The sequence below is a fragment of the Rutilus rutilus genome (genome assembly GCF_951802725.1).
Source record: "Rutilus rutilus genome assembly, chromosome: 14".
Classification (NCBI taxonomy): Eukaryota; Metazoa; Chordata; class Actinopteri; order Cypriniformes; family Leuciscidae; genus Rutilus; species Rutilus rutilus.
In genome coordinates this window covers 32,535,146-32,561,900 of record NC_140219.1, presented here as the reverse complement: position 1 = coordinate 32,561,900, position 26,755 = coordinate 32,535,146, and the positions used below count along the sequence as shown (strand labels likewise).

Genomic DNA, 26,755 nt, shown 5'->3' with positions numbered 1-26,755 from the left:
ATATACAGAACAAGCTTACATTACATCTTAAGGTTTTCTTTAAAATCTAAAACGTGTAAACAAAACAAAAATATACAGAACAAAAGAATTTAAGCACAAAAAAAGCTAATAAAGCAAACTGGGCCAACTATCGTACAGAACGTACACAAACACTCGAGTCAGCGTATGGTTATCGTGTTTATATTGTTTCACATGTTCATGTTGAGAAAAACAATAATATCCTCATGCTCGAGTGAGAACGCGATGCGCCGACAGACGTTTCAGAGAGATAACAGTGTGCTAATGAAGTTTCTAACAGCAGAAGTATGTGTCTCAAGATCATTCTGCCATCAGATAAGTCATCTCGGCTCACGCGGGGTCCAGCTGAGTTTACCTGCAGTGATGGACACTAGGGCTGCACGATATTGGAAAAAAAATTACATTGCGATATTTTTCCCCCAACGATATATATCGCGATATTGCGAGCCATCAATCCAGGCTAAAGTCAATAATTACCATTCCATGTTATTAATAATTTCACTAATAAGAAAGCTTCATTACAAGTAACAAAAAGGCCACTTAATATTTTATTCCAGAAACATATTTCTCTCAGAATTCGGTGAACGTTCTACACAGGACCTAACGTTCTTCAGGTATAGGACCTGAAAAATGATGTTTTCTGTGCTGATTCAGTGACGCGTTCATGTAAACGGCACCTATAACCAGCAAAAGTAATGATACATAATATGTAAAATATTACAATGAGACATTTTAATTGTTTATTAATAAACAAGTGTTTTCTGTAAAGATGAAGTTGACAATATACTGACTCGCGATCTTCGCAGCAGTGATAGGGAGAAATGCACTTTTCATACAGATTAAATATAGCTATATTTTTTTTTTAATGGTTCTGTTTAAAAGTAGAGATTTCTGTAGATAATAGATATATTTCTTTTTCTTTTTTTTTCTTTTTTTTTTTAGGTGTGTGACTTGTGAGGCGAGTAGGCTACCTTTTACGCTGAGTTTCGGTTCATGGATGATAGCTTAATCTCCGGTTCAGGCGCTGGCTGCTATATTTAATTATTATTAATCATTATTAAATCCAGGAAATTGGATAATGAAATACTGATTAAAATTAAGATACAATTAATACAAAACGAAATTCGTTTTAAAGAAAGGCTTTGTGCTTTCTGTTTGAGGTCTCTGTGAAAGTTTTAAAGCAGTCTTTTAGTGCCGCTTTCATAACGGTCGCGTCCGTAATGTCACGTAACATTGTTTTTTCCTCATAAATGCGAACACGAAAAATAAACGAATGTTTAAAAAAGACAACCATCCACAACTTTATAACACTCCAGCAAAGTAGCCTACCTCTTTTTGGTCAACATCCTCCTTTTTGTAGACGAAATAGGCTAGTCCCAAATAGCTGATGTTGACTTTTTTTGCGGCGGATCCTCTTCGTCGCGCATTTTTGAATGTTGGCTGTGAGCTCGGTGAGCTGCGGCACAGCGAACCAATCACTGTGCAGGCACGCAGAACGCGTATGTCACCCCAGCAAAAAGCCATACAACAAACTCGTGTTTACTGTGTGCTACCGTTCTCTTATGGGTACTAATAATGTTACCCTTCACATCGCATGTTCCGGCGATGTGACTATCGCTCATTCGCACATCGCGATGTCGATGTTAAAACAGAATATCGTTCAGCCCTAATGGACACTGTCTTTCCTCAGTCGACTGCTGTTTGGATTTCATGCGATTTCTCATTGATTTTTTCGAATACTAATTGCAGATCAAATATTCAACTATTCGTGCACAGCCCTCGTTTGATGAGGAAAAATGTAAAATGTGAAGAGGACCTTTATATCAGGGAAAACTTGATAGCAGTCGGCAATTTATAATATATAGTGACCCTGGATCACTAAACCAGTCACATGTCGCACGGGTATATTCGTGGCAAAAGCCCACATTACATTGTATGGGTCAAAATGGCAAAAATTCATGTTCCATGAAGATATTTGGTAAATTTCCTACCGTAAATATATAAAACATTTATTTTGTGAGTGAATGCAGTACAATCGTGAACATAAATGGACAAATTTAAAGGCGATTTTCTCAATGTTTAGATTTGTTTTGCACCCTCAGATTCCAGATGTTTAAATAGTTGTATCTCGGCCAAATACTGAAAGCTTATTTATTCAGCTTTCAGATGATGTATAAATCTCAATTTTAAAAAAATTTACCCATGTGACTGGTTTTGTGGTCCAGGGTCACATATAAGGATGTGCAATGCTAAAGCCTTTATGTAAACCTATCATTTGTGTCGTTCGCTCGCAAATAAGCAAAAAAGGATGTTAGCCAGGGGTTTAGGAACGTACAGTGTGAACCGACAGCAGATGTTTGATTGTTTTTAATGCTTTGCCAGCTTCTGTTTTCATGTGCAAGAAAAATGTACGGTAAATGCATTCTCAGGTGTTTACAAACTATTTTTGGGTTAACTTTTTGTAAAAACTTCAAAAGAGTTAACTGAATAAAAAGTTAAAAGGTTAAAACCTGCACAATCTAATAAAACATGCTTCAATGATAAAGAGTTTGGACAGAAAGAACATGTTGGTGGATCTTCTAGTATCAAAAGCTGGTGTCCTCCTGGAACGGGCTATAAACAATCTGGTCCATCAGTTTGAGATTTGATAGAAAACAACTTCTTCCAACATTGATTTCATGAAGTTTGTTCATAGTATATAAATCCCATTCTGTTTGCCATTTGTTATTAATATAGAAATGAATTCAACGAAACCAGATTTTAAACTGATGACCTTTTAGTTCAAGCAGTTTATAAAGAATCATTACAAGTGCTGGGTGATCATTTTTAAGGGATGACGATGCTTGGAGACTTGACTTCAGATCAGTAATTATAAGAAAATTTCTGTTGCTTAGTCTTTATGTAGTCCAATGCCAAAATTATGTGTTTATGACGGCGTATGAATACCCAGGATTAATTGATAACCCTGGGTAAACTATGAGCAGTGTGAAAACTGCAGCAAGATTCCCTTTACCCGGGGTTTAGAATGACCCAGGGTTAACTAGCAAAAGTGTGCAAGCCCTAATGTGTGTTCGTACAGAAGTAGCCTATGGGTTTCAGTCTTCATCTCTCCTTTTATTCACTTTAACACAGTTCGTAATGATTAGGCAAAGTAAGGCACGTCAACTAATTGTACAGTGAATTTCACACACGCTGGTAATTCAGTCTCACTTTCCCCGACAACAAAACGTAACAAAAAGTTTACATACATATATTTCATGAAGTAAAATCACTAAAAGCCTTCCTTCCGCTGGACAAAATAGTCCCTGACCGTAAACAGCAACAGAAGTTACACACATTATTTCACCATTAGATGGCGGCAAAGACGGTCTTTATGAGCGAGTCAGTCAGTAGAGAAGACTTTTATATTGAAAGGACTCAAACGTGTGATCACGGGGAAGCAACTGACAGAGGACTAGGGCACGGAAAACCCCTTAACTGTTAAAGGACAAGATATCGCAGCGTTTTTTTATAATGAATATAGGACTGAGCTGAGACTCGATCTCTCGCAATACTCTACTCTTAGCCTGGGAAAACCCAGACAGACATCCGGCAAATTTAGATTTGCTCTGCAAGTAGTCTGGCAAAGAGCCCATTCAAGCCGATTTCTAATCCGTCAAAATCGAGGCAGCAATCAGAAACGTTGAGGCGGGCTTTACACGATGACGATCGCTCTGATTGGTTTTAGGTCTATCCAATTGCGCCCAGAGGCATTTGAGTGACGTCCGTTGGTGAAGCGCATCAACTTTTAAATGCATTATTATATTGCAATTGCAAACACATGAGGACAGTCTCCATGAAAGACCCACTGGCGTGCTACTACATTTCTCTCCGAAACGGTAGGAAAATAAATTAGATTTAATAGAGGATTTTAACTGTGACGATGATTGACAGGGCAGTTTACGTGACAGGATGCACGCGACAGATCCGTCCGATAAAGATGACGAAGTAGTATGTCCCAAAGCTTGCCTACTTTTTTGCTACACATTCAAAAGTAAATACCTTTTCTTCACAAAAAGAGTACATACTTTTATGGCGTAGTGTAACATAGGCGAATTGGGACGCAGCATATGGCTTTACACGGTGATGATCGATCTGATTGGTTTTAGGTCTATCCAATTGCACCCAGAGGCATTTGAACGACGTCCGTCGGTGACGCCCCTTCGGAAATTAGTTATTAATGAAGCTTTGCCAGACCATAACTCAGTTACTACTGAGAATGGTCTGGTTTTAATCAGGCTACTCTAGTTTTAATGAGCAATATCAATGAGAACAAACATGTTTACGTTGCTAAGAGTGGTTGCTAGGGGTGTTGTGCAGTGATACATAGAGCCGTTGGGTGAAGCGGTCATAGCCGTGTTTTATTGTGAATAAATCAGCTATTGACCAATCAGAATCAAGGACTGGAACTAACCATTTTATAAATATATATATATATATATATATATATAAATATATATATATATATATATATATATATATATATATATATATATATATATATATATATATATATATATATATATATATATATATATATATATATATATAGTTTAATAGTTCACGAGTCCCTTGTTTGTCGTGAGCATTGGGGTCCTTATACTGGCATTCTCAGTAGGGGTGTTGAAATTAATCGTCGCATCGCGATGCAGACGTGGACGATTCTGCATCCATGCAGTAATAGACCATAATCGCTTATGGCCTGCTGACGATTCTCTGACATCATTCGTCACAAACGCACTTCTCACGCCAGCGTAAAATGTTGGAAGGCGAAAAACAAAAGCGAGTAATAAAGAAATGCTATTATTATACCACTATTTTAACATTTACAGCGTGTGAGCGCGAGTGTGTGCATGCGAGGCTGCGAGCGTGTGTGTGCACGACTCGAGTGTGTGTGCGTGCGAGTGTGTGAGCGTTATTGTAACTTAAGTACACTTGAAAGTTTCATGGGCTTTTAGCATTTACTAGTGTTTGTTCTACATGGTCCTGTCATCTGCTGTGTTCAGACTAGAGCTTAAATTCTCTGCCCGAGCCCGGGCCCGGACTCGACCCGACCCGGCCCCGCCACTGTCCTCGGGCCGGGTCGGGCCCTTGATAAAGCACGTCACGTGTCATGCGCAGCGTCTCGTCCACTCACACTCGCAGTCTCGCACGCGTGACGCATCACACCTGCTGTGCGTGCTTTAGGCTATTCTGTTGCTATTCTAAGTGCGACATGGAGCTTGAAGAAGCAAAGAAAAAAATTAAAACAGGAGAATTAACTTTGAGCAAGTTTGGAGGAAAATCGGAGGTATGGAAACATTTTAAACTAGTCGTGGGGAGTGACAACATATGTGTTGGCTTTGTCTCGTGCATTAAATGCGGCACGCTGCTCGCCTATGACAGCAAAAAAATGGGGACTTCGACGATGAACAGACACATGAAGCAGTCTTGCCATGACAGAAATGATGATAGTAGTCAGCCTCAGGCCTCAATGTCCTCTTTTGTTACTTTTCCAATCCATTCAACTACTTCTGAATAAACAAACAACGCAGTTTACATGCTTCTTCCTTGTCGCATTAGGCCTATTCATTAAGATAATAATTAATTAATGCACACACAATTATGAACTTGATAAATGTTACAGATATGTTTTACTATGCACAAACAAATGCCTTTCAACTTACATGTGCAAAATTCAGAATTAAATGAATGTGCTGCAATTTGTACAAAAAAGAGAGTCTGTAGTAGCCTACGTGTTTTAGCCATTAAATAAGCACAGTTTCAAGTTTGTTAAGTTCTGTTTTGAAGAAAGCTTTTCTTTAAAGTGAATTTCGTTTAGTATAAATTGTATCTTAATTTTAATACATTTTTCATCAACCAATTGCCTGGATTTAATACATAAAAAGCAATATAGCAGACAATATAATCATGACATGGAGGCGCCGGCGCGCCGCGGTCACTTACACCATTTGAAACTCGTAACACACGCTGTCACCGAATGTACAAATGCACATCTTGCTTGTTGCTCACACACATATTATGTTGAAATAACAATATGTTGAAGTAACACTATTAATAATAATTAATCTTTAAGAATATTTGATTGAATGCTGAATGTTGTGCTTGTTCAATTTAATAAAATTAAAACTTTAATTGTGATCATTAAAATAACTGAATATTGAGTGGCCAATTTTTGCTCATTTCTTAATAGTATTTATATAATATATATAACTGCGCAGCTCCCCCCTGTAGCCTAAATGATCTAGCACAGCAGAACAAAACATTTCTGGCGCCGCCCCTGGTTATAACGGCCCACATATTAAAAATGGTCGGGTTTAGATCAGGCTCGGGCTCATAATTACAGTGAACGTGTCGGGTCGGGCCGGGCTCGGACACAACGGTCTCGGGCTCGGGCAGGGTCGGGCTTGATTTGTTGGGCCCGATTTAAGCTCTAGTTCAGACTTTGGTTGTGTTTGATGTTTGCTACATTCAGGAAGTGTACGTTCTTGGAGCAGATCAAATCAAAAGGGAGATCATATATCTGACTGATTGAATTAATTGCCGAAATTTTAAGGCATGTGCAGTAATATTGAAAAGTGAGGATGCAATGCATCGTGATATCGAATCGAAGACATGATAATCGAATCGAATCGCGAGACCAGTGACGATTCACACCCCTAATTCCCATTGGCCAAATCTGTGTGTAGGCTAGACCATAAACCGATTCACGACCTGTGGAGAATACACACATATTCTGTCGACAGAGTGCAAGTTGTGTGATCTTCATCTGTGTTCGTGAACATATCAAACTGAGTACTTAGAAAGGATATGTACAACTATGCGGGTATGGTACGCTAGTGTCCGCGTTAAAACGAAATATACTTTCATATATAGGCTATACAAATGTAAATCTCTAGCTCAAGTGGAAGATTAAAATTCATTCTTCCAACCTCTTAGAAACCAGTGTGGATAAAAATATGAGACGAGAGATTTCCCATCAGCCCTCTCAAAGCACAGAGCAGATTCACTTATCTTAGGGGTAAATACAAATAAACTTGCCTTAGTTCTAACATTTAATGTAATTTATTTTGCTTTCATTGTTCAGGGATGTTGTATTGTTTACATTTTAATGCACTTTCAAAGTCTGATTTACATTAAAGGCATAATTTGCACATTGTGAATTATTTGTGCAAATAATAATTATATATATATATAAAAACACTGCACCAGTAACAGCCCTAAGAATAAGTCAAATTAAGTAAACTTACCTTGACCACTGGGTTTTCCTGCAAGGTCCTGGAACAACTGTAAACTAGAAACAGAAAAAAAGCATAAATCAAGTGAACTTCAATTATTAATAACACATGATGAGCAACACAATTTACACAGGATTAAACTAAATTAAATCCTAACAGATCAACATTAAGTAGAGTTTACTATTGACCATCTCACTATATGCTTTAAAGCTTTTTGTGTCACAACTACAGTCTGATATCCAGCACCGCAGTCATCTCTGTACGATAAACAGGACTATCATCTACAAGTTGAAGTTCAGTATCATCTGAATAACTGCAAACATGTGCCGTTAATCTATATCGGTCCTTCATCCACACAGGTGAAACTACCTGTAAGACACAGGTGTATCATGCAAATATGAATCAGGCAGTGCTCAAATCCCCCTAAAAAGTCAGCATTGCACATGAAGCCTCACCAGATTTTGACAAAGCTGAACACAAAGGCAGCTTTACTGGGTTTTGGACCAGATGCCATACAGACTAAACACATGTTATCCAGCATGATCAGAAATGCTGTCTGCATTAGCAGCTCACACGGTCTTCACACCAATACTGCACTATGAAGACCACTAACTAGGTGTCAACAACTAGACCGCTGACTCAGTGTGTTTTGAGACTGTGCTGTTCATTAATATAGGGATGATCACTATATTTCGAGACAACCAATATCTACCAGGATTGAACTCTTTAGCACAGCTAACTTACATCTAACCCTTTCATCAGGGTTAGGAAACCTCAAAACATCCCAAAATATTAACTTAAGGCTTGCTTAGGGTGTATAAGATCCACGTTTGCCTGCATGAAACATGTAACACACGTTACATACTGTAACACACACTGATAAGAAGACACATGCTAATGCTAACCCAGCTAACTATTAGCTCACTGGCGTTACAGTCATGAAAATAACCAATAAAGTGTCTTACATATACATTTGAAGAAACTACAGACTTGATATTCTTTATTTGGTTAACAGTACATTAAGGTTTATAGGCCATTTTATTGAACTTTAAGTAATTAGTTTTTAACGCGCACTAGCAGTGGACATTGACAATGAAGAGAATATGATTTATGCTTTCGACAATAACCCGCGGTGATAACGCCCAAAAACATGTATATAACTTTATTCCCATACACACTTTCCATCCGATTACTAAACTCCTACTCACAACTCATTTTTGCCCGATTTGTCCCAGTTTTTTATCCAGTCAGACGGGAGGATAAGCGCCGCCATCTTCCTCCAAACACACTCACACACACAGCCGGATGTTTAGCACACACACACACTCGCGCGTGCGTCAATGCATCTCGGGATGTCGGAGTGTTTATTTTCAATTTATTTTCATTTCATTTGCACGTCATTTAATATCTACATTTTCGTAGAAGCCAACAATAGCAATGTTAAGAATAAACATGTTGAGAAGTGATGAGATAATAAATGTTTTAGAGAAATCCCTGAGCATAGCTTCTGCTTTCTTCTTTCATCTGAACGGCTTTGTTGCTTTTTAAAATGTTGTCTTTTGATTGTACAGACAGTTGTATAATGCAAGCTTTAACTGTATGTTAAATTATTCAGTATAATAAAACATTAGAAACATGTTGGTGTATGATCTTCGAGGAGGAAATAGCTAGAAGACTGCATTTTTACACACTTTGCTACCAACAGAAAGTACAAATTTGATCATTTAACTTTACTTAACTTGCAAAAAAAAAAAAATACACCATAAGAAGTCTGCATTCTTATAACAAAACAAAAAGTGATCATTTAGAGAGCATAGGCCTACATAATAACTGTATCTGGGGCTCGAATAATTTGATCAGATGTAGATTTTATTTGCTTAAACATAGTTATTTATTTTCTTTGTTGTATACTTCTGGACTAACGTTACAGGTTCTTCCTTGGTTGACTTTGACTTTATAATCTTACTTTTACTATATACTAAACCACCTTTACCCCGTTCTACATACATACGAACGATCAGCTTTTTTCTTCTTTTTTTTTTTTTATTATTATGAAAGTCACCGGCAGCTTTGAGGCTTTTATTTTGAAAATTCTGCCGCATTTTCGAGCTTTAGTTTTGTCGCTCGCGACTTTTATTTTGAAACGCTTCCTCTTCCGCTGAGCTCAGCCAATAGGAAGCGGACAGGAGTTGCTTCCCGCAGAACGGTCGTGGCCGCAGTGGCAGCTTCAGAAATGTTTTATAAACTTTTGATAGTTGTTTTCCTCGCTGTTTGTTTACACGGCACGCCATCAGATGGGCAGAAAAAGAAGGAGGTCAGTGGATTCGAATGGCTTGTTATTAAGTGTTTTTTAACCCCTCATATGCACTGAGCTGACATGTTTCTCAAAGGCTCTGACAGATTCTCTCTGTCTCAATAGCATATTAAATGGCACATTAATGTTTACTTTTGTGAGAACACCGTGATCCATCGGTAAATCACCTAGAATGAATTTTTGCTCTCGGTTTAATTCAATGTATTATGAGCTGACACACTTGGCCTGTATGCAAACTAAGCTAAGCTTCCTGATGTGACTGCAGCCTCTGAACTGATCTGACTGAACACACTTCTGCTTGTGTTCTTCATGTAAGACAGTGAAAGTGTCCTCCTGTGAACTAATGAGTGGCTTATATAATTATTATATATATATATATATAAATCATTGAATGAATGAATGAATGAAGACCTCCGATGCAAAAGCCTCTAAAAGCCACCTCTGTCAAAAATGAGATAATAATATTTTTGTGAATGCTCTCCGCACATAGTATACATTCATCAAATACTTTGGCTTCAAACTCACTAAATCCCAGCCTCAGCCCATTCAGAAATGCCGGTACTTGGGTAGAAACCTATACATAAGAGCCTGATGAAAATGTTAATATTAAACAAAAACTGTAGACGGACTTAGAGGCTTTTGCATCTGAAGTCTTCATATATATACGTGTGTGTGTAACAAAGACAAAGAACATGAGTTACTCAGTGTGGACTGAACCTGTGCTGAGTGTACTGTGAGTTAATGGCTGGTGTGTGTGTGTGTGTGTGCCCCTGCAGACCCTGCTGTCCGAGAAGGTCAGTCAGTTGATGGAGTGGACCAGTAAGCGTGCCGTGATCCGGCTGAACGGAGAGAAGTTCAGGAGGCTGATCCGAGCTCCTCCACGCAACTACTCTGTCATCATCATGTTCACGGCGCTGCAGAATCAGAGACAGTGTGCCGTCTGCAAGTAAGTGTGTGTGTGTGTGCTAAAAATTAGACAAAGAACGTAAACTTAAAGGATTAGTTCACTTCAGAATTCAAATTTCCTGATAATTTCCTCACCCTCATGTCATCCGAGATATTTATCTCGAAAAGAAATGAAGGTTTTTGAGGAAAACGTTCCAGGATTTTTCTCCATATAGTGACTTCAATGGGGTCCAACGGTTTGAAGGTCCAAATGTGAGTTTCAGTGCAGCTTCAAAGTCTCGACACGATCCCAGCCGAGGAATAAGAGTCTAATCTAGACAAACCAGTGGACATTTTCACACAAAAAATAAATAAATATATATATATATATATATACTTTTTAACCACAAATGCTCGTCTTACACTAGCTTTGCGCCTCGCATTACTTAATCACTTTGAAAAGGTCACGCTTGACAAAGGCGCTTGTCGATAATTCTTCATATTTGAAAGCCAATAACTGATATACAGTGAGGAAAATAAGTATTTGAACACCCTGCTATTTTGCAAGTTCTCCCACTTGGAAATCATGGAGGGGTCTGAAATTGTCATCGTAGGTGCATGTCCACTGTGAGAGACATAATCTAAAAAAAAAAATCCAGAAATCACAATATATGATTTTTTAACTATTTATTTGTATGATACAGCTGCAAATAAGTATTTGAACACCTGTCTATCAGCTAGAATTCTGACCCTCAAAGACCTGTTAGTCTGCCTTTAAAATGTCCACCTCCACTCCATTTATTATCCTAAATTAGATGCACCTGTTTGAGGTCGTTAGCTGCATAAAGACACCTGTCCACCCCATACAATCAGTAAGAATCCAACTACTAACATGGCCAAGACCAAAGAGCTGTCCAAAGACACTAGAGACAAAATTGTACACCTCCACAAGGCTGGAAAGGGCTACGGGGAAATTGCCAAGCAGCTTGGTGAAAAAAGGTCCACTGTTGGAGCAATCATTAGAAAATGGAAGAAGCTAAACATGACTGTCAATCTCCCTCGGACTGGGGCTCCACGCAAGATCTCACCTCGTGGGGTCTCAATGATCCTAAGAAAGGTGAGAAATCAGCCCAGAACTACACGGGAGGAGCTGGTCAATGACCTGAAAAGAGCTGGGACCACCGTTTCCAAGGTTACTGTTGGTAATACACTAAGACGTCATGGTTTGAAATCATGCATGGCACGGAAGGTTCCCCTGCTTAAACCAGCACATGTCAAGGCCCATCTTAAGTTTGCCAATGACCATTTGGATGATCCAGAGGAGTCATGGGAGAAAGTCATGTGGTCAGATGAGACCAAAATAGAACTTTTTGGTCATAATTCCACTAAACGTGTTTGGAGGAAGAAGAATGATGAGTACCATCCCAAGAACCCCATCCCTACTGTGAAGCATGGGGGTGGTAGCATCATGCTTTGGGGGGGGGGGGGGGTTTCTGCACATGGGACAGGGCGACTGCACTGTATTAAGGAGAGGATGACCGGGGCCATGTATTGCGAGATTTTGGGGAACAACCTCCTTCCCTCAGTTAGAGCATTGAAGATGGGTCGAGGCTGGGTCTTCCAACATGACAATGACCCGAAGCACACAGCCAGGATAACCAAGGAGTGGCTCTGTAAGAAGCATATCAAGGTTCTGGCGTGGCCTAGCCAGTCTCCAGACCTAAACCCAATAGAGAATCTTTGGAGGGAGCTCAAACTCCGTGTTTCTCAGCGACAGCCCAGAAACCTGACTGATCTAGAGAAGATCTGTGTGGAGGAGTGGGCCAAAATCCCTCCTGCAGTGTGTGCAAACCTGGTGAAAAACTATAGGAAACATTTGACCTCTGTAATTGCAAACAAAGGCTACTGTACCAAATATTAACATTGATTTTCTCAGGTGTTCAAATACTTATTTGCAGCTGTATCATACAAATAAATAGTTAAAAAATCATACATTGTGATTTCTGGATTTTTTTTGTTAGATTATGTCTCTCACAGTGGACATGCACCTACGATGACAATTTCAGACCCCTCCATGATTTCTAAGTGGGAGAACTTGCAAAATAGCAGGGTGTTCAAATACTTATTTTCCTCACTGTATATATAAGCCGATAAATCTAAATCCAAGTTTTAATAAAAATTGAGAAACTGATTACAAAAACAAAAATCTCACCATTAAAAGCCATGACCCAAGCACACAATTATAATGATGTTCTCCTAATTTTATGTAGCCGATATGACAGACGTGCACTGAACTGTATTGTCCTTTTATTATTTCAAGCAATTCAAAACCATCATGGAGAACAGTGCGCATCTGAAGTGTCTTAACTCGATATAATCCATTATTTATCGGCTTTAATATATAGGCCTCATTTTTTTATTGTGCCGTTAACATTAAAAATGAACATTCATCGTCCGATACCGATATGGTGGCCGAAATGTCGTGCATCCTTAAAAATTAATACCCGTGACTCCTGCCGATTCATTGATGTCTTAAGAAGCGAAACGATCGGTCGGTTCAAGAAACTGAACATTATTACCTGTAATTCTCAGCCTTGGACAATAGTTCTTCTGAGCCATGTTGTTTTCATCTCAAAAGACCACAGTTTCAGCTAAAAATCTTCTTTACTGTTCATCTGAAGAACAAAAGTCACTTACATCTTGGGTAAATTAACAGCAAATTTTCATTTTTAGGTGAACTATCCCTTTAAACAAAAGTTTAAAACGTCAACAAACTGAAATAAGTTTGAGTTGAAGTACTAAAATGACCAAAAAAAAAACGTTGTATTTCACTAAAAATGAAATAATAATGAATTAAAGCAAAATGGAACGATAGAAGCACATACACAATTACTGAAACTTAAACTAAAATGGAAACTGACAACAAAAGCTAATTCAAACTTTTTATAAATACTCTAATATTATAAATGATACTAAAGCAACACTGCAGTGTAGTGCACTTCTGCTGCTCAGCGACTTACCTCAAGCGTGGAGCTGTCAATTGACTATTAATTATATTATATTATAACTACTATGCACTTAGATAAAAAAATATACTTTGTTAAATACAATGCACTGATTGTGTTGATGATGTATTGCATAACTTACAGAAATTAATTGCAGATGTAAGGTATATGCAGGTATTTTGGTAACACTTTATTTTACAGTGTCCTCTTTACACGTTACTATAGTAATAACTATAAGTTGTGCTTAATTACATGCAACTAACCCTCAACAAACCCTAATCCTATAGTAAGGGCATGTAGTTCATTAATATTACTCCGTACTTAAATGCAAGTCAAGTGGATGTGCACATGATGGCCAGTTTAGGTCCACCAGAACACAAGTGCACATGAAGTCATTTGAGACTGTCATTTTTCCAAGCGATGGACGAGTCGAGCATTCGAAAACCAAAGTTAGTCTTTATTTGTGCATTTATATTTGTGGTTGCTGCACAAAAATGACATGCTACACATTTAAACCTAAAACCTGTGCGCTAAATTAATTGCATTAAACAAACTTGATATTTCTGTATGGGAAAAGTCATTTTTTTGTGTTTTGTTATTTTGTTTTCAGACAGGCGGATGAAGAGTACCAGATCCTGGCCAACTCTTGGCGTTACTCCAGTGCATTTACTAACCGGATATTCTTTGCAATGGTGGATTTTGATGAAGGCTCGGATGTTTTCCAGATGGTAACCTTTACCTTTGTTCTCCACCTCATACCTTACTCTTTTAAACTGAACATGAAGTGGTGTTTTCAATATGTGAAATATTTCCAAGTGGAAAAAAAAAGTCTCTGGCAGGACTTTATATTCTGGAAAGTGCTTGGATGTGCAGATACACACCTGAATAGAGCCAGACCTAAATGTGATGTCTATAGCTAGAATACGCCGGTTGGTTAACATTAAAATTAGTCGCAAGGACGAGGTGATGGTGTTGTTTTAGAGGGAAAGCAAGATATTACATCAATAAGACCAGTAATGTGTAATAAGAAAACAAATGGGGATAATCATGATTCATGTTGACATTAAGAAGTGTGAAAATTCTTGTAATAGTTCCGTCATTCTGTTCATGTCCTCTTCAGCTCAACATGAACTCGGCTCCGACATTCATCAACTTCCCGGCCAAAGGCAAGCCCAAGCGCGCGGACACGTACGAGCTGCAGGTGCGAGGCTTCGCCGCGGAGCAACTGGCCCGATGGGTGGCGGACCGCACAGACGTCCACGTAAGACTCACACACACACACACACACACACGGCTTCAGAAGAGTCACGTCAGTGTTTGACAGGCTGGTGTGTGTCCTTCAGATCCGGGTGATCCGGCCTCCGAGCTACGCCGGGCCGCTCATGCTGGGTTTGCTGCTGGCGTTCATCGGCAGTCTGGCTTACTTGCGCCGAAACAACCTGGAGTTCCTGTTCAACAAGAACGTCTGGGCCTTCTCTGCACTGGTGGGACCTTTATGTTTCATAACAGGGATGCAGCGACACGAAAATTCAGGATGCACTTGGCCAAACACCAAAAATGAAATTAATTAATTAATCTAACTCATTTGATAACCAACACTTGAATAGCTAAAACTGAGTTGTACAAAACATTCAAATCGCACATAAGGCAGTTTTTATGTCAACTTTTGGATAGCAGAATTGTTTCTACTTCAGCTTTTTTGGTGAATTATAAACATTTAAATGACAATAAACTGTAATAACTTGTTTTCATGACAGATTTATTCAAACTAGGCTATTGAAGACATCACTCACAGGTTTAGCAAAAATATAATTAGTATGTAATACTGTGCCTATATTTAGCCAAATGCTGCTTTCTAGAGTTATTTTTCCTAGCTAACTAATGAGTTCGTGGACATTGAAGAGCTTTCTCGAGGTAAATGTAACGTTTCGTAAAGCCTACAAGCTGCTTTAGTGACGTCTCTCCCCGGTTGAAACGCTGATTGAGCGATTACATGAGACGGGATTCATTTCAGTAAATTATACTGCATCTTTCAACATGCCTTGTTATGTTCATCCATGTTAATGTCATGCTGTAACTAGTAGTTCAATGTAATCTTAATAATCAAGACACGTACCTCCAGTCTTCATGGCACTGTACCGCCGTTCAGAATGTTTGGTCGGAAGTTTCTGAGAAATTGTTAATTATTCTTCAGATTAAAGTATCATTATCGCTTATCAGGAGATCTTTCAGAGTTAGTTTATATCGCTCTACTATCTGCTTAGAAAACTAATCTTCAACACTGGAAAACTAAACAATTATTATACTAATCATTGGTTCAATTTACTATTAGAACACATGGCGATGGAAAAAATGGCCGCCGTAGCAAGAAAAAGCACTAGAGTCTAATTTAAAGTGTTTCATTTATAATAATAATAATTATTATTAATTATTAATTATTATAGGCTTTTTTGGGAGGTAGAGGAGTGAGTGTCTTGATGTCTGTGAAAACCCTATCTACACATTGTCATTGAATTGTTGATACCGGCTATATACTAGATGTCATTAGACATGACTTTATAATTAAGGTTTTCATTTCTCTATTTTTGAATGTGTAAACTATAGATTACATTGAGTGATTGACAGGATTTTTTTTATAGTCTTTTTTTTTATTTTGTCTTCTATTGTATTGTTGTAAAAATCCAGTTAACATGAACAACCTGCCCCTCTCTCTCTCTCTCTCTCTCTCTCTCTCTCTCTCTCTCTCTCTCTCTCTCTCTCTCTCTCTCTCTCTCTCTCTCTCTCTCTCTCTCTCTCTCTCTCTCTCTCTCTCTCTCTCTCTCTCTCTCTAGTGTTTTGTTTTGATCATGACATCGGGTCAAATGTGGAACCACATCCGAGGACCTCCGTACGCTCACAAGAACCCGAACACTGGCCAAGTGGTTGGTTACACTCTTTACCTCACGTTTGTTTTTTCCATTTTAAAGACACCATGAAATGGCTTGACAATCCCAGTTTTCTTTGCCGTGTTGATGTGTTATATTGAAAGTTTGTCACGTGTTTTAAATCATTCCAGAGAGTGTTGGATTGGACAAAAGTTGAGTCCTCAGTATTTTTGCTCCAGTTTCCTAGAGGAGAAAGACTTTGGGCCCTATCTTGCACCCAGCGCAATTGACTTGGTACACCGCCGCATGTATAGCCGCTTTCCGACCAAGTAGTTCTAGGAACTTAGTTCTAGGAACTGTCCACTTCTAAACAGTTCTAAGAACTACTCTCCCCCAAACTCAGTTTTGCTGTTTACGTTCGCACTGGCCAAGCGGCCATAGGAACTGGTAGGAGGGGTAAGGGCTTGACGCAAGCACGGTGACTTTTATTTTGACGGCGCGACGGACCTTTATTTTGGCGGCGCTGAGAACGCCAGAGCAAACAACGCTCGCATTCTCTGTGTTCATTAGTTAGCGATCTGTCTAACAGTACTGTTTAATATGTTATTAGATAGAACTGTTATAGAAAGTAGACCGTATATGAAAAAAAAGGTTATTAGCCTATGCTGTGTGGTTGATGTCCAGTGTTGCTAGCTGGGCAGAAATACATAATCATGTTTGGCTTGGTCCCCTCAAAGTTGCGTTGCAAATTTTCTCTTCAGCATAAAGGTTTAGAGACCCATCTATCACTGTTTTCCATGTTTGTATAGATAATTTCTGGAGTAAATATATAGGCTATAATCTGTGTGTTTACATATAGCTGTTTTAAAAATGGCGGTGTGCTGGTGTTCCGCGTGTGTTCGGTCATCAGCGTACACTAACGTCACGGGTAGTTCCTATAGTGCTGGTTTAGACCCTACTCTGAAGTAGGACCTAAATTAGTTCCTCCAAATGGAGTTCCTAGAACTAAAATCGTTCCTAGTTCCTGCGGTGCGAACACGCCGACATCCGGGTACTTTAGCCAATAGTTCTAGAAACTGTGAAAAGGTTCCTCCGGTCGGAAAGCGGCTATTCATTCCTATTTTGCACCCGACGCATAGCAGACTTTACCCTCCACAGATGCACGTCGGTAAATTAGGGAATGAACTTCAGCAAAAAGAGGAGGCGTGTTCCGGCGCAAACGTTCCCTGGTGCTATTTTGCAGTTTCAGAAAACAATTGCGTTTTCAGTGGCGCGTTATTCAGATGCTATTTTAAGGGCGCATGCTTGGCCATAATGTTGCGTGTGCACAACGCGCATACACTTTGCTTCTCTCATCTACACAGATGCAGCAGTTCACATTTTTGCAAACCATACATAATTACAAGGAAAAATATTCCACACGAGGGAAATCATTGTTGTGTCCATGAAGATGTGAAGAAATAGGCATGAATCTAGCTTACACATTTACCCAAATTATTATACGCCTGTTTAACCGAAGCGACAAACGGTTAAACGGCCCTGACGAGAACGTCGGTCTCCTCGGGTGTGAACCGCTCCTGGCGTGCGCCTGGCAAATCCGCCGTTATAATAGCAATCCGCCATGGAACAAGCGCGCCAGATTTTAAAGGGAATGTGAGATGACGCTCTAATTGGTTTATTTCACGTTACGCCCAAACCACACCTATGAGTAATGAAGCTACTTCAGACCAACCCATTTTAGACTTTCCGCCCACAAAGTTACTTGCGTTTCAGATCGTTAAAATAGGGCCCTTAAACTCTTAAATGTGTGCATTTGATGAAAGTTTATTTTGTCACCTTGCATAAAGCTAAAATCCATAGGCTAAAAGCCACAAATCTTCTTAATGTTCCTTGAAGGGTCACTTTTGATATTAATAAAGTTTTTGCACGAAAAAAACGGTTCTGTATTTGCAAAACATGGTAATTTCCCAGCCTCAGTCAGAAAGGCTTGTTTCTGGTGCTTGTCAGTAAACATCCACAGTTATGACTGATAACATCACAGCCCCCTCAGGTCTCAAACTATCTCTTTAAGTTCACACATCTACAGGTTTTTATATCACATGATAATCCACCCTATATATGTCTGTCTTTGATTTCAGAGCTACATCCACGGCAGCAGTCAGGCTCAGTTTGTGGCCGAGACTCACATCGTCCTTCTCTTCAGTATCCTTCACAGCCACTGCGCTCAGATCAGTTACACTGCGCCAGCGCAAACCCTCTTTTGGCATTTAAAAACCACTGTCAGGATGTACTAAAGACACGCAGTGTAAAGTTAGCTCTGAACGTGTGGACGGGGTTATTTTTGCGGCTGATGTTATTGCACATGCATTTGTAGGAGTTTCCCTTTCAGACGCAAAATTTATGGGAGGAGAGAATTTAAATTATCATGCAAGGTGATTTACTGAAGTCTGCACTTGTCAAGTTACTGGTGTTTGCACCATTATTTACCATCCAAAATAAGCATGTCTTAAACCAGATGCAAATTGGTATATTGCGTTGGTCATTATGGAAATGATCCGCTGTGTCTGTCTCCTTTAATGTGTGTGTCGACAGTAGATCATGAGCAGAACTTTCCTCTCGCTCTCACACTAATTTGCCCTGTTTAGTAAACCTTGCTCTATGTCTATTACATGGCAAGCATCAAACTATTTGTTGGTCACTTGTTTTGTTTTGTTGCATTGTGCCGTGAAGCTCCGCCCACACTGAAATCTCATTGGTGCTCACACCCGTCCGTTCAGTCAGTAAGATCAGTGAGATGTAATGTTTTTGGAAGAAGTCTCTGTATGTATATCATCTGTTCTGATTGGCCGTGGCTTTATTCGCACACATCATGAACGTGTTCCTGAACCCTGATCCAGATGCTGCGGTGACTCTAGGAATGGTTCTGCTTCATGAGGCTGCGACCTCCGACCTGGACGTCGGGAAGAGGAAAAGTATGCTGTCAATCCACCAGTTCTGCATAGACTACAGTGAGAACCGGTTTAATGTGTGTCATGTTTGTCTCCAGTCATGTGTATGGCAGGAATCGGGCTGGTGGTGCTGTTCTTCAGCTGGCTACTGTCCGTCTTCAGGGCCAAATATCACGGATATCCTTACAGGTGAGACCGTCAGTCCATCATTAGCCCAATAATCCCATTGAAATAGCAGTGCAAAGAGAGTCTGGGAGCACTAATGAAAAAGCTTCTGTAATGCAGGTTGTTGTTGTTTATAATTTAATAATTTGGGTAAAATGTTTAATTGAGTTTGATAGTGTCTCTGCTGCTGTTTGGCCTGAGCTGAATGCACTAAACCTGATGATCGTGATTTGAGATGTTCCTACGATCATCTCGACCTTCAGTGGAAGAGACGATCTGATGAGTGTCATGTGATCAATAGGCGTGTTTCCATTACAGATTTGCGCAAAACTTTATTTTTTATTTTTTTCTAAATGTCGACAAAAAACGATTGCGAAATGACGGCGTTTCCATTAACCGATGTTATGCGACTAAAACTTAATTTTTTCCTCTCGCGATCAGTAAAATCATTCCAAAATGGAGGTTTATGTATTATATCGCAGCCACTGCACTAGCCATTATTATTAATGGAAGGAGATGTATGTGTGTTTTCCAAGCATTAATGGTAAGGAATGACCCTTATTATACTTGTGAGTGGCACATATGAGGAGTTTCTGGGTGTTTCTCCCTCATTTCTGTTTCGAGGTCTTGGTTGCGGCATTTATTTGAGGTTTAGAATCCAGTATTCCTGTAATTATTTTGTCTTATATGAATTCTTAAGAAGTCTGTCTCGTATTCTGTCCAATCACACCACGTCGTCTACGTCAGGTGACCTGTAAATGCACAAAAACTGTTTCCATTGCAGTTTTGCGAAATATTTATTTTTCGAATTGCCTGAAAAACCACCTCATGCGAGCGTAAACTTTTTTGCGATAAATGGGAGTTTTTGCGAAAATTACGTGTTTCCATTAAGCGTATTTTCAATTCGCAATTTCAATTTGCGCAATCTGAAGGGTAATGGAAACGCGGCTAATGTCTCTAGTTCACTTACATTTCATTAGTGACCCAGAAATGGTGCAGAATCGTGAAAACTACAGATTGTACTTCCGCATTTTTGCGTCCCCGCCCACAGACCGTCGGATCGGCAGAGGGTTATTAACAGAACAGTTATTGTAGATTATGGTAAAAATGGATCACTATGATAACAGCTTTCTCAGCGGTATGCTACAGCGTTTTGCTTCGGTGGATTTGACAGAACGGCTGTTTCTTTCCGTTTTTCCCTCTGTTTGTTTATGCTCATCCAGTTTGAAATACAAACACCAGTTTGAAATACAAACACAGAGGTTTTCCGATAGTCTGTCGCTGCGTTCTCTTTGCAGCCTTTAGCCACTGCCTGCAACACACTGGATCCTTCACTGGAAACCGAATCTAACTCGCTTCCACTAAACCTTTACTTTACTATATTATATATATATATATACAGTGAGGAAAATAAGTATTTGAACACCCTGCTATTTTGCTAGTTCTCCCACTTAGAAATCATGGAGGGGTCTGAAATTGTCATCGTAGGTGCATGTCCACTGTGAGAGACATAATCTAAAAAAAAAATCCAGAAATCACAATGTATGATTTTTTTTAAACTATTTATTTGTATGATACAGCTGCAAATAAGTATTTGAACACCTGAGAAAATCAATGTTAATATTTGGTACAGTAGCCTTTGTTTGCAATTACAGAGGTCAAATGTTTCCTGTAGTTTTTCACCAGGTTTGCACACACTGCAGGAGGGATTTTGGCCCACTCCTCCACACAGATCTTCTCTAGATCAGTCAGGTTTCTGGGCTGTCGCTGAGAAACACGGAGTTTGAGCTCCCTCCTAAGATTCTCCAATGGGTTTAGGTCTGGAGACTGGCTAGGCCATGCCAGAACCTTGATATGCTTCTTACAGAGCCACTCCTTGGTTATCCTGGCTGTGTGCTTCGGGTCATTGTCATGTTGGAAGACCCAGCCTCGACCCATCTTCAATGCTCTAACTGAGGGAAGGAGGTTGTTCCCCAAAATCTCGCAATACATGGCCCCGGTCATCCTCTCCTTAATACAGTGCAGTCGCCCTGTCCCATGTGCAGAAAAACACCCCCAAAGCATGCTGCTACCACCCCCATGCTTCACAGTAGGGATGGTGTTCTTGGGATGGTACTCATCATTCTTCTTCCTCCAAACACGTTTAGTGGAATTATGACCAAAAAGTTCTATTTTGGTCTCATCTGACCACATGACTTTCTCCCATGACTCCTCTGGATCATCCAAATGGTCATTGGCAAACTTAAGACGGGCCTTGACATGTGCTGGTTTAAGCAGGGGAACCTTCCGTGCCATGCATGATTTCAAACCATGACGTCTTAGTGTATTACCAACAGTAACCTTGGAAACGGTGGTCCCAGCTCTTTTCAGGTCATTGACCAGCTCCTCCCGTGTAGTTCTGGGCTGATTTCTCACCTTTCTTAGGATCATTGAGACCCCACGAGGTGAGATCTTGCATGGAGTCCCAGTCCGAGGGAGATTGACAGTCATGTTTAGCTTCTTCCATTTTCTAATGATTGCTCCAACAGTGGACCTTTTTTCACCAAGCTGCTTGGCAATTTCCCCGTAGCCCTTTCCAGCCTTATGGAGGTGTACAATTTTGTCTCTAGTGTCTTTGGACAGCTCTTTGGTCTTGGCCATGTTAGTAGTTGGATTCTTACTGATTGTATGGGGTGGACAGGTGTCTTTATGCAGCTAACGACCTCAAACAGGTGCATCTAATTTAGGATAATAAATGGAGTGGAGGTGGACATTTTAAAGGCCGACTAACAGGTCTTTGAGGGTCAGAATTCTAGCTGATAGACAGGTGTTCAAATACTTATTTGCAGCTGTATCATACAAATAAATAGTTAAAAAATCATATATTGTGATTTCTGGATTTTTTTATTTTTATTATGTCTCTCACAGTGGACATGCACCTACGATGACAATTTCAGACCCCTCCATGATTTCCAAGTGGGAGAACTTGCAAAATAGCAGGGTGTTCAAATACTTATTTTCCTCACTGTATATACACCTATATAATTTACCTTATTAATATCAGTTCATTTAATTTTAACATTCATCTATATAATATTGTCTCAATATTTTCATGTTTTATTCAAGTAATGATTAATAAAAATAAAGGTAGAAGAAAACCCTAAAACTAGCATGAAATAAATGTTAAAGCAGAAATAAGAAAGCTGTAAAGTAATTTCTGGTTTAAACTCGCTCGCTCCCGCACTTTCACGCGCTCAGTCCTCTACGCATTGGATTCTGGGAAATAGTGCTTCAGCAAATGTACATCGAATTTCCTTTCTAACATGAACTCCTGTTGTTTGTGTGCAGCTTCCTGTTTGGCTGAAAGAGGACCGGTGGAGGAGAGCTGGGAAATATTAATGCGCAAAGTGCCTTAATGTTTAAAATGAGTGATTGATTTGGTAAAGTTCTGCTTGACCCTGTATGTGCCTTCTTGCTTTTTTTAATATATGTTAAGGATTACATTTTAAAGTTTTTAATGTAAGTTTGTTCACTTCATTGGATGTCTCTCCCTGATTGGTCTAGTCTAGGGTGACGTGGTGTGGGTTGCGCGTGTGAACACAGAGGTTAAACTCGCTCGCGAATGAGGTTTTATTGCTAATCAAATGTACAGTTTTATATTGAATTTGGTTGGGTCAAAATGCGTAGATTTGGAAGACGCACAACGGCAAGCAAGGTGTTTTCAATTCTACCTCATAAATGTGCATATCAAGTGTCCAAAGTCGAATCCAAGCGGTTCCGAGGCTTCTGGGGTAGTTGAGTGTGAGATGAGGAAACCTCAGGGGGAATGAACGTGTCTTAATGCGGAGAGTGTTTGCTCTTGTCTTGCCTCAGGTGATGATTTCTGCCATTAAAAGTGCCTTGATTGCTCGTTGCATTGTATTTCTTTTGATTGGTTTCTCTTCCAGTTGTACATCTATGCTGACAACTTTCTCATTCTGCTTTGAGTCACTCAGTTGGTCTCTTCAAAGTGAAATAATACAATAATATGCGCCAAGTAGGGCTTGTGCAATGATTAATCGCATCCAAAATAAAAGTTTTGTGTTTACATAATATATGTGTGCACTGTCTATAATTATTTCGTATATATAAACACACATGCATGTATATATTTAAGATTTTTTGTTATATATATATATATATATATATATACATGCAAATATTTCTTAAATATATACATGCATGTGTGTGAATTTATATATAAAAAATTATACACAGTACACACACATATGTTATGTAAACACAAACTTTTATTTTGGATGCGATTAATCGTTGCGCCAACTAATTGTTCTTTGGCTAAGTTTGAAACATTGTACTCTCCTACCTACTACTTCAGTATTCATATTATTATACTACTATTTCTGTTTTATGAATGTTGTGCACAGTCCCTCTGTGTTGAACTATATCCCACAATGCAATCTGCTCAACTTGACCTTCCATTTCCTGTGATAAATACTCCGAATGTGGACACATCTTTTGATCAGACTGCTGAAGTTAAAGATAAATATGTAAAAACATAACCCAAGCATGACTGTCTTGAGCTGATTTGACCAATGGTGGTAGTTTGGGGGCGGGGCTTCCCGTTGAGCCAACCAATAGCAGATGAGGTGTGTGTTTGAAAAGTAATTATTATGTAAATAAAAAAGTTTGAAAAAGTAATGATTCTTCTTGCACTTGTATATTGTGGATACACAAAATAACTGGATTTACTGCTAAGATCTGAGAAGTCAAATCCACTCATGGAATGAAATATGCATGAATACTTCAGATTACTATTTTTAAAGGATGCTATTATGTAGTGTTTCACACTTATTTCCTAGCACGTCTGCTGGTCGTCTCAGCTGTGGTAAGTCCCTCTGAGTTGCGAAAATGCCTTCAATGTAATGGTTTTCTTCGAATGATATGTGCACGGCTGATGTCTGGCCAGTAGAGAGCAGTGCCGCCTCTATGAACATCTCCATACTGAATAACACTTCAGAAACCATGAGTCATGGAAGAGAAAAAAGCCTTTCTGATGTTTTCTCCCTTCCTATTTTCACCATCCATAATTCCTGATCATCCTTGAGAATAATATAAATAGGATGCGGAAATCGACAAGTCGTAGCAACGAAGTATAAGCTTAACACTCCTGTCAAGAACACGAAGGGATAAAACTAATGTTGAAATTAGTAATTATTAATATATATATATACTATTGACTTGTGTTTAGAGAATTTATTTTTCTTACCCCATTGATAATGTCTTGTTTTTTAAAGCATAAATCTACCAATAACAAAAATAAACTTAATTTTAAAGACAAAATCAATTGAAAACAAATCATAATATATAGCAAAATTTTGCTTCTCAAGTAAATTCACCCTATTTTAAGGGTATTTAGATTCTGTCTGTGTCCGAATGCTGAGAATGCATGTGGAGGTAGGAAGGCAACATCTAAATCCAATGATCGTGTCACTTCCTGTCTCCTGACATTCCTTCATCTGATCGATTTCTGATGGCAACAATTGATGTGTGCTTCGCTGCCTCGATGATATCCCATAATCCTGTGCGTTTAATTCAGTGACAAATTATAAATAAATAAAAATTATCAAATATAACTTGATTTTTTTTACAAGTGTGCAGGACACTATAGTTCACTATGTAAGTGAGGATAGCAAAATAAAGTAAACTGTGACATATAATACCCAAAAAACGTCATACAGTGACTACCAGTAAAATGTAGGCTATAAACTGGTGTTATCTAATTGTGTAGTTAAATTTAACAGCTGACAGATATTCAACATAATTCATCTGTGAGAGTCTAACAGAAGGATGGACAAAACCAGTCAAATATCAACTGATTTAATAACTTGAGTTCTTGTCATATTTTATCACCATTTTCTAAACGATAGCGAATAAACTGATAATGTTGAAAGTGTCTGAATAAATGTTGGTTTGACTGTAGTTAAATCAAACGGTTAGTGAAACTGTTCAGGATTTTTCATATATTTATATTGTTGTTTTGCTTACATTCATAGACATCCCCAATCTTTCACCGTTTTCTCCTTTTCTGGACTTTTATATTATAGATTTATCCGAGCTAATCAGTGTGGATTACACAACTGAAGGAATCCTTTCTTACTGTGTTGTCCTCTTTGATGAACATGTCTTAACAGGTGCTTGTGTGTGTGTGTGTGTGTGTGTGTGTGTGTGTGTGTGTGTGATGTGCCGCAGCAAATCCACATGTTCTGGTTCAGATGTCCGGGAGCCAATCACGGCAGACGTCGTCTTTAACTCCATATAAGGAGAGGCTGGAGTGCTCTCGGTAGTGTTTCCCGAGCTGAAGGCACGCATTGTTCCTCACAGGGACGCTTCCCGGGATAAATGTGTGTAGCACGCAAAACAAATAACCACATAGTACGATATAATAATAGCATATGCTTTCCATGGAAGCCCTAAGAGTCCATGCATTCTTTTTCGTGTTGTCTCGTGTCCACAACTTAAATTTCTTGTGATCTTGACTAAAATCTTCTGTGTACTTGACACAACCGCATGTTGGTATTACTGTACTGGTGCCAGCAAAGCTTCCTGCATTGATCAGAGACTCACTCAAGCAAATAGAGACCTTGAATGTGTAGTCACAGCGTACAATGGGCAATTATTAAATCTATGATGGCGATTTTCTCGCAATAAAATTAGCCTACATTTTGGGAAAATAAAAGAGAATGCTTTTTGTTATGTTAAGATCACATGAAAATTAAGTCAAGATTACAAAAAAAAACCCGACTTTTTTATGTGGAGATAACCAGAAAATTAAGTTGTAAACATGAGAAGAAGAAAAAAACTGAAAAAAGATACAAGCATGGCCTCTCAGGGCTTCCGTAGCTTTCAAAGGAATTGAGGGTGTGACTTTCAGTGGTGTCATTTTGCAGCTAAGAAATTTTGCTTTAGTGCAGTAATAATCTATAATAATCCACTATAAACATTCCCCCAATATTCATAACAGTGATTAATATTAGGGATGCACCGATATGAACATTTTGGCCGATACCGATAATTCTTTATAAGCCGGTAACCGATAAATTGGCCGATAAATCTAAATTCAAATTTTATATAATTTTTGAGAGCCTGATTACAAAAACAAAAATTTCACCATTAGAAGCCATGACCCAAACACAATTATAATGTTCTCATAATTTTATGTAGCCGATATTACAGACTTGCTCTACACATGTTACATTAACAGGTTGCATTTTCCTGTTTTGAAGTGATTCCAATCATATTT

The 26,755-nt window shown here is 38.9% G+C and overlaps 2 protein-coding genes across 3 annotated transcripts in view; one reads left to right on the top strand and one right to left on the bottom strand.

Moving 5' to 3' along the window:
• The window catches only part of thoc2 (THO complex 2), a 107,471-nt gene extending 98,822 nt beyond the window's left edge, over positions 1 to 8,649 (bottom strand). For both annotated transcript variants that reach the window (XM_084429987.1, XM_084429988.1), the window contains exons 1-2: positions 8,504 to 8,649; positions 7,308 to 7,351 (exon numbers count right to left, since the gene is read on the bottom strand). In XM_084429987.1, the coding sequence (XP_084286113.1) occupies positions 7,308 to 7,351; positions 8,504 to 8,568 (109 nt within the window). In that variant the 5' untranslated portion in view covers positions 8,569 to 8,649. The remainder of the gene's footprint in view (positions 1 to 7,307; positions 7,352 to 8,503) is intronic.
• Positions 8,650 to 9,450: 801 nt separating this feature from the next.
• magt1 (magnesium transporter 1) lies at positions 9,451 to 24,153 on the top strand. The gene is made up of 10 exons (XM_084429995.1): positions 9,451 to 9,609; positions 10,386 to 10,555; positions 14,110 to 14,227; positions 14,620 to 14,760; positions 14,843 to 14,983; positions 16,331 to 16,420; positions 18,502 to 18,565; positions 19,261 to 19,335; positions 19,410 to 19,500; positions 22,804 to 24,153. The coding sequence occupies exons 1-10, from the start codon at positions 9,529 to 9,531 to the stop codon at positions 22,817 to 22,819; spliced, it is 987 nt and encodes a 328-aa protein (XP_084286121.1). The 5' UTR covers positions 9,451 to 9,528; the 3' UTR covers positions 22,820 to 24,153.
• The last annotated feature ends 2,602 nt before the right edge of the window (positions 24,154 to 26,755 follow it).

Excerpts from the sequence above, each read along its gene's own strand:
- magt1 (XM_084429995.1), top strand. The coding sequence starts at position 9,529 with ATGTTTTATAAACTTTTGATAGTTGTTTTCCTCGCTGTTTGTTTACAC. Across the intron at positions 16,421-18,501 it reads ACCCGAACACTGGCCAAGTG|AGCTACATCCACGGCAGCAG; the intron begins GTTGGTTACACT and ends CTTTGATTTCAG. Across the intron at positions 19,336-19,409 it reads GGACGTCGGGAAGAGGAAAA|TCATGTGTATGGCAGGAATC; the intron begins GTATGCTGTCAA and ends GTTTGTCTCCAG.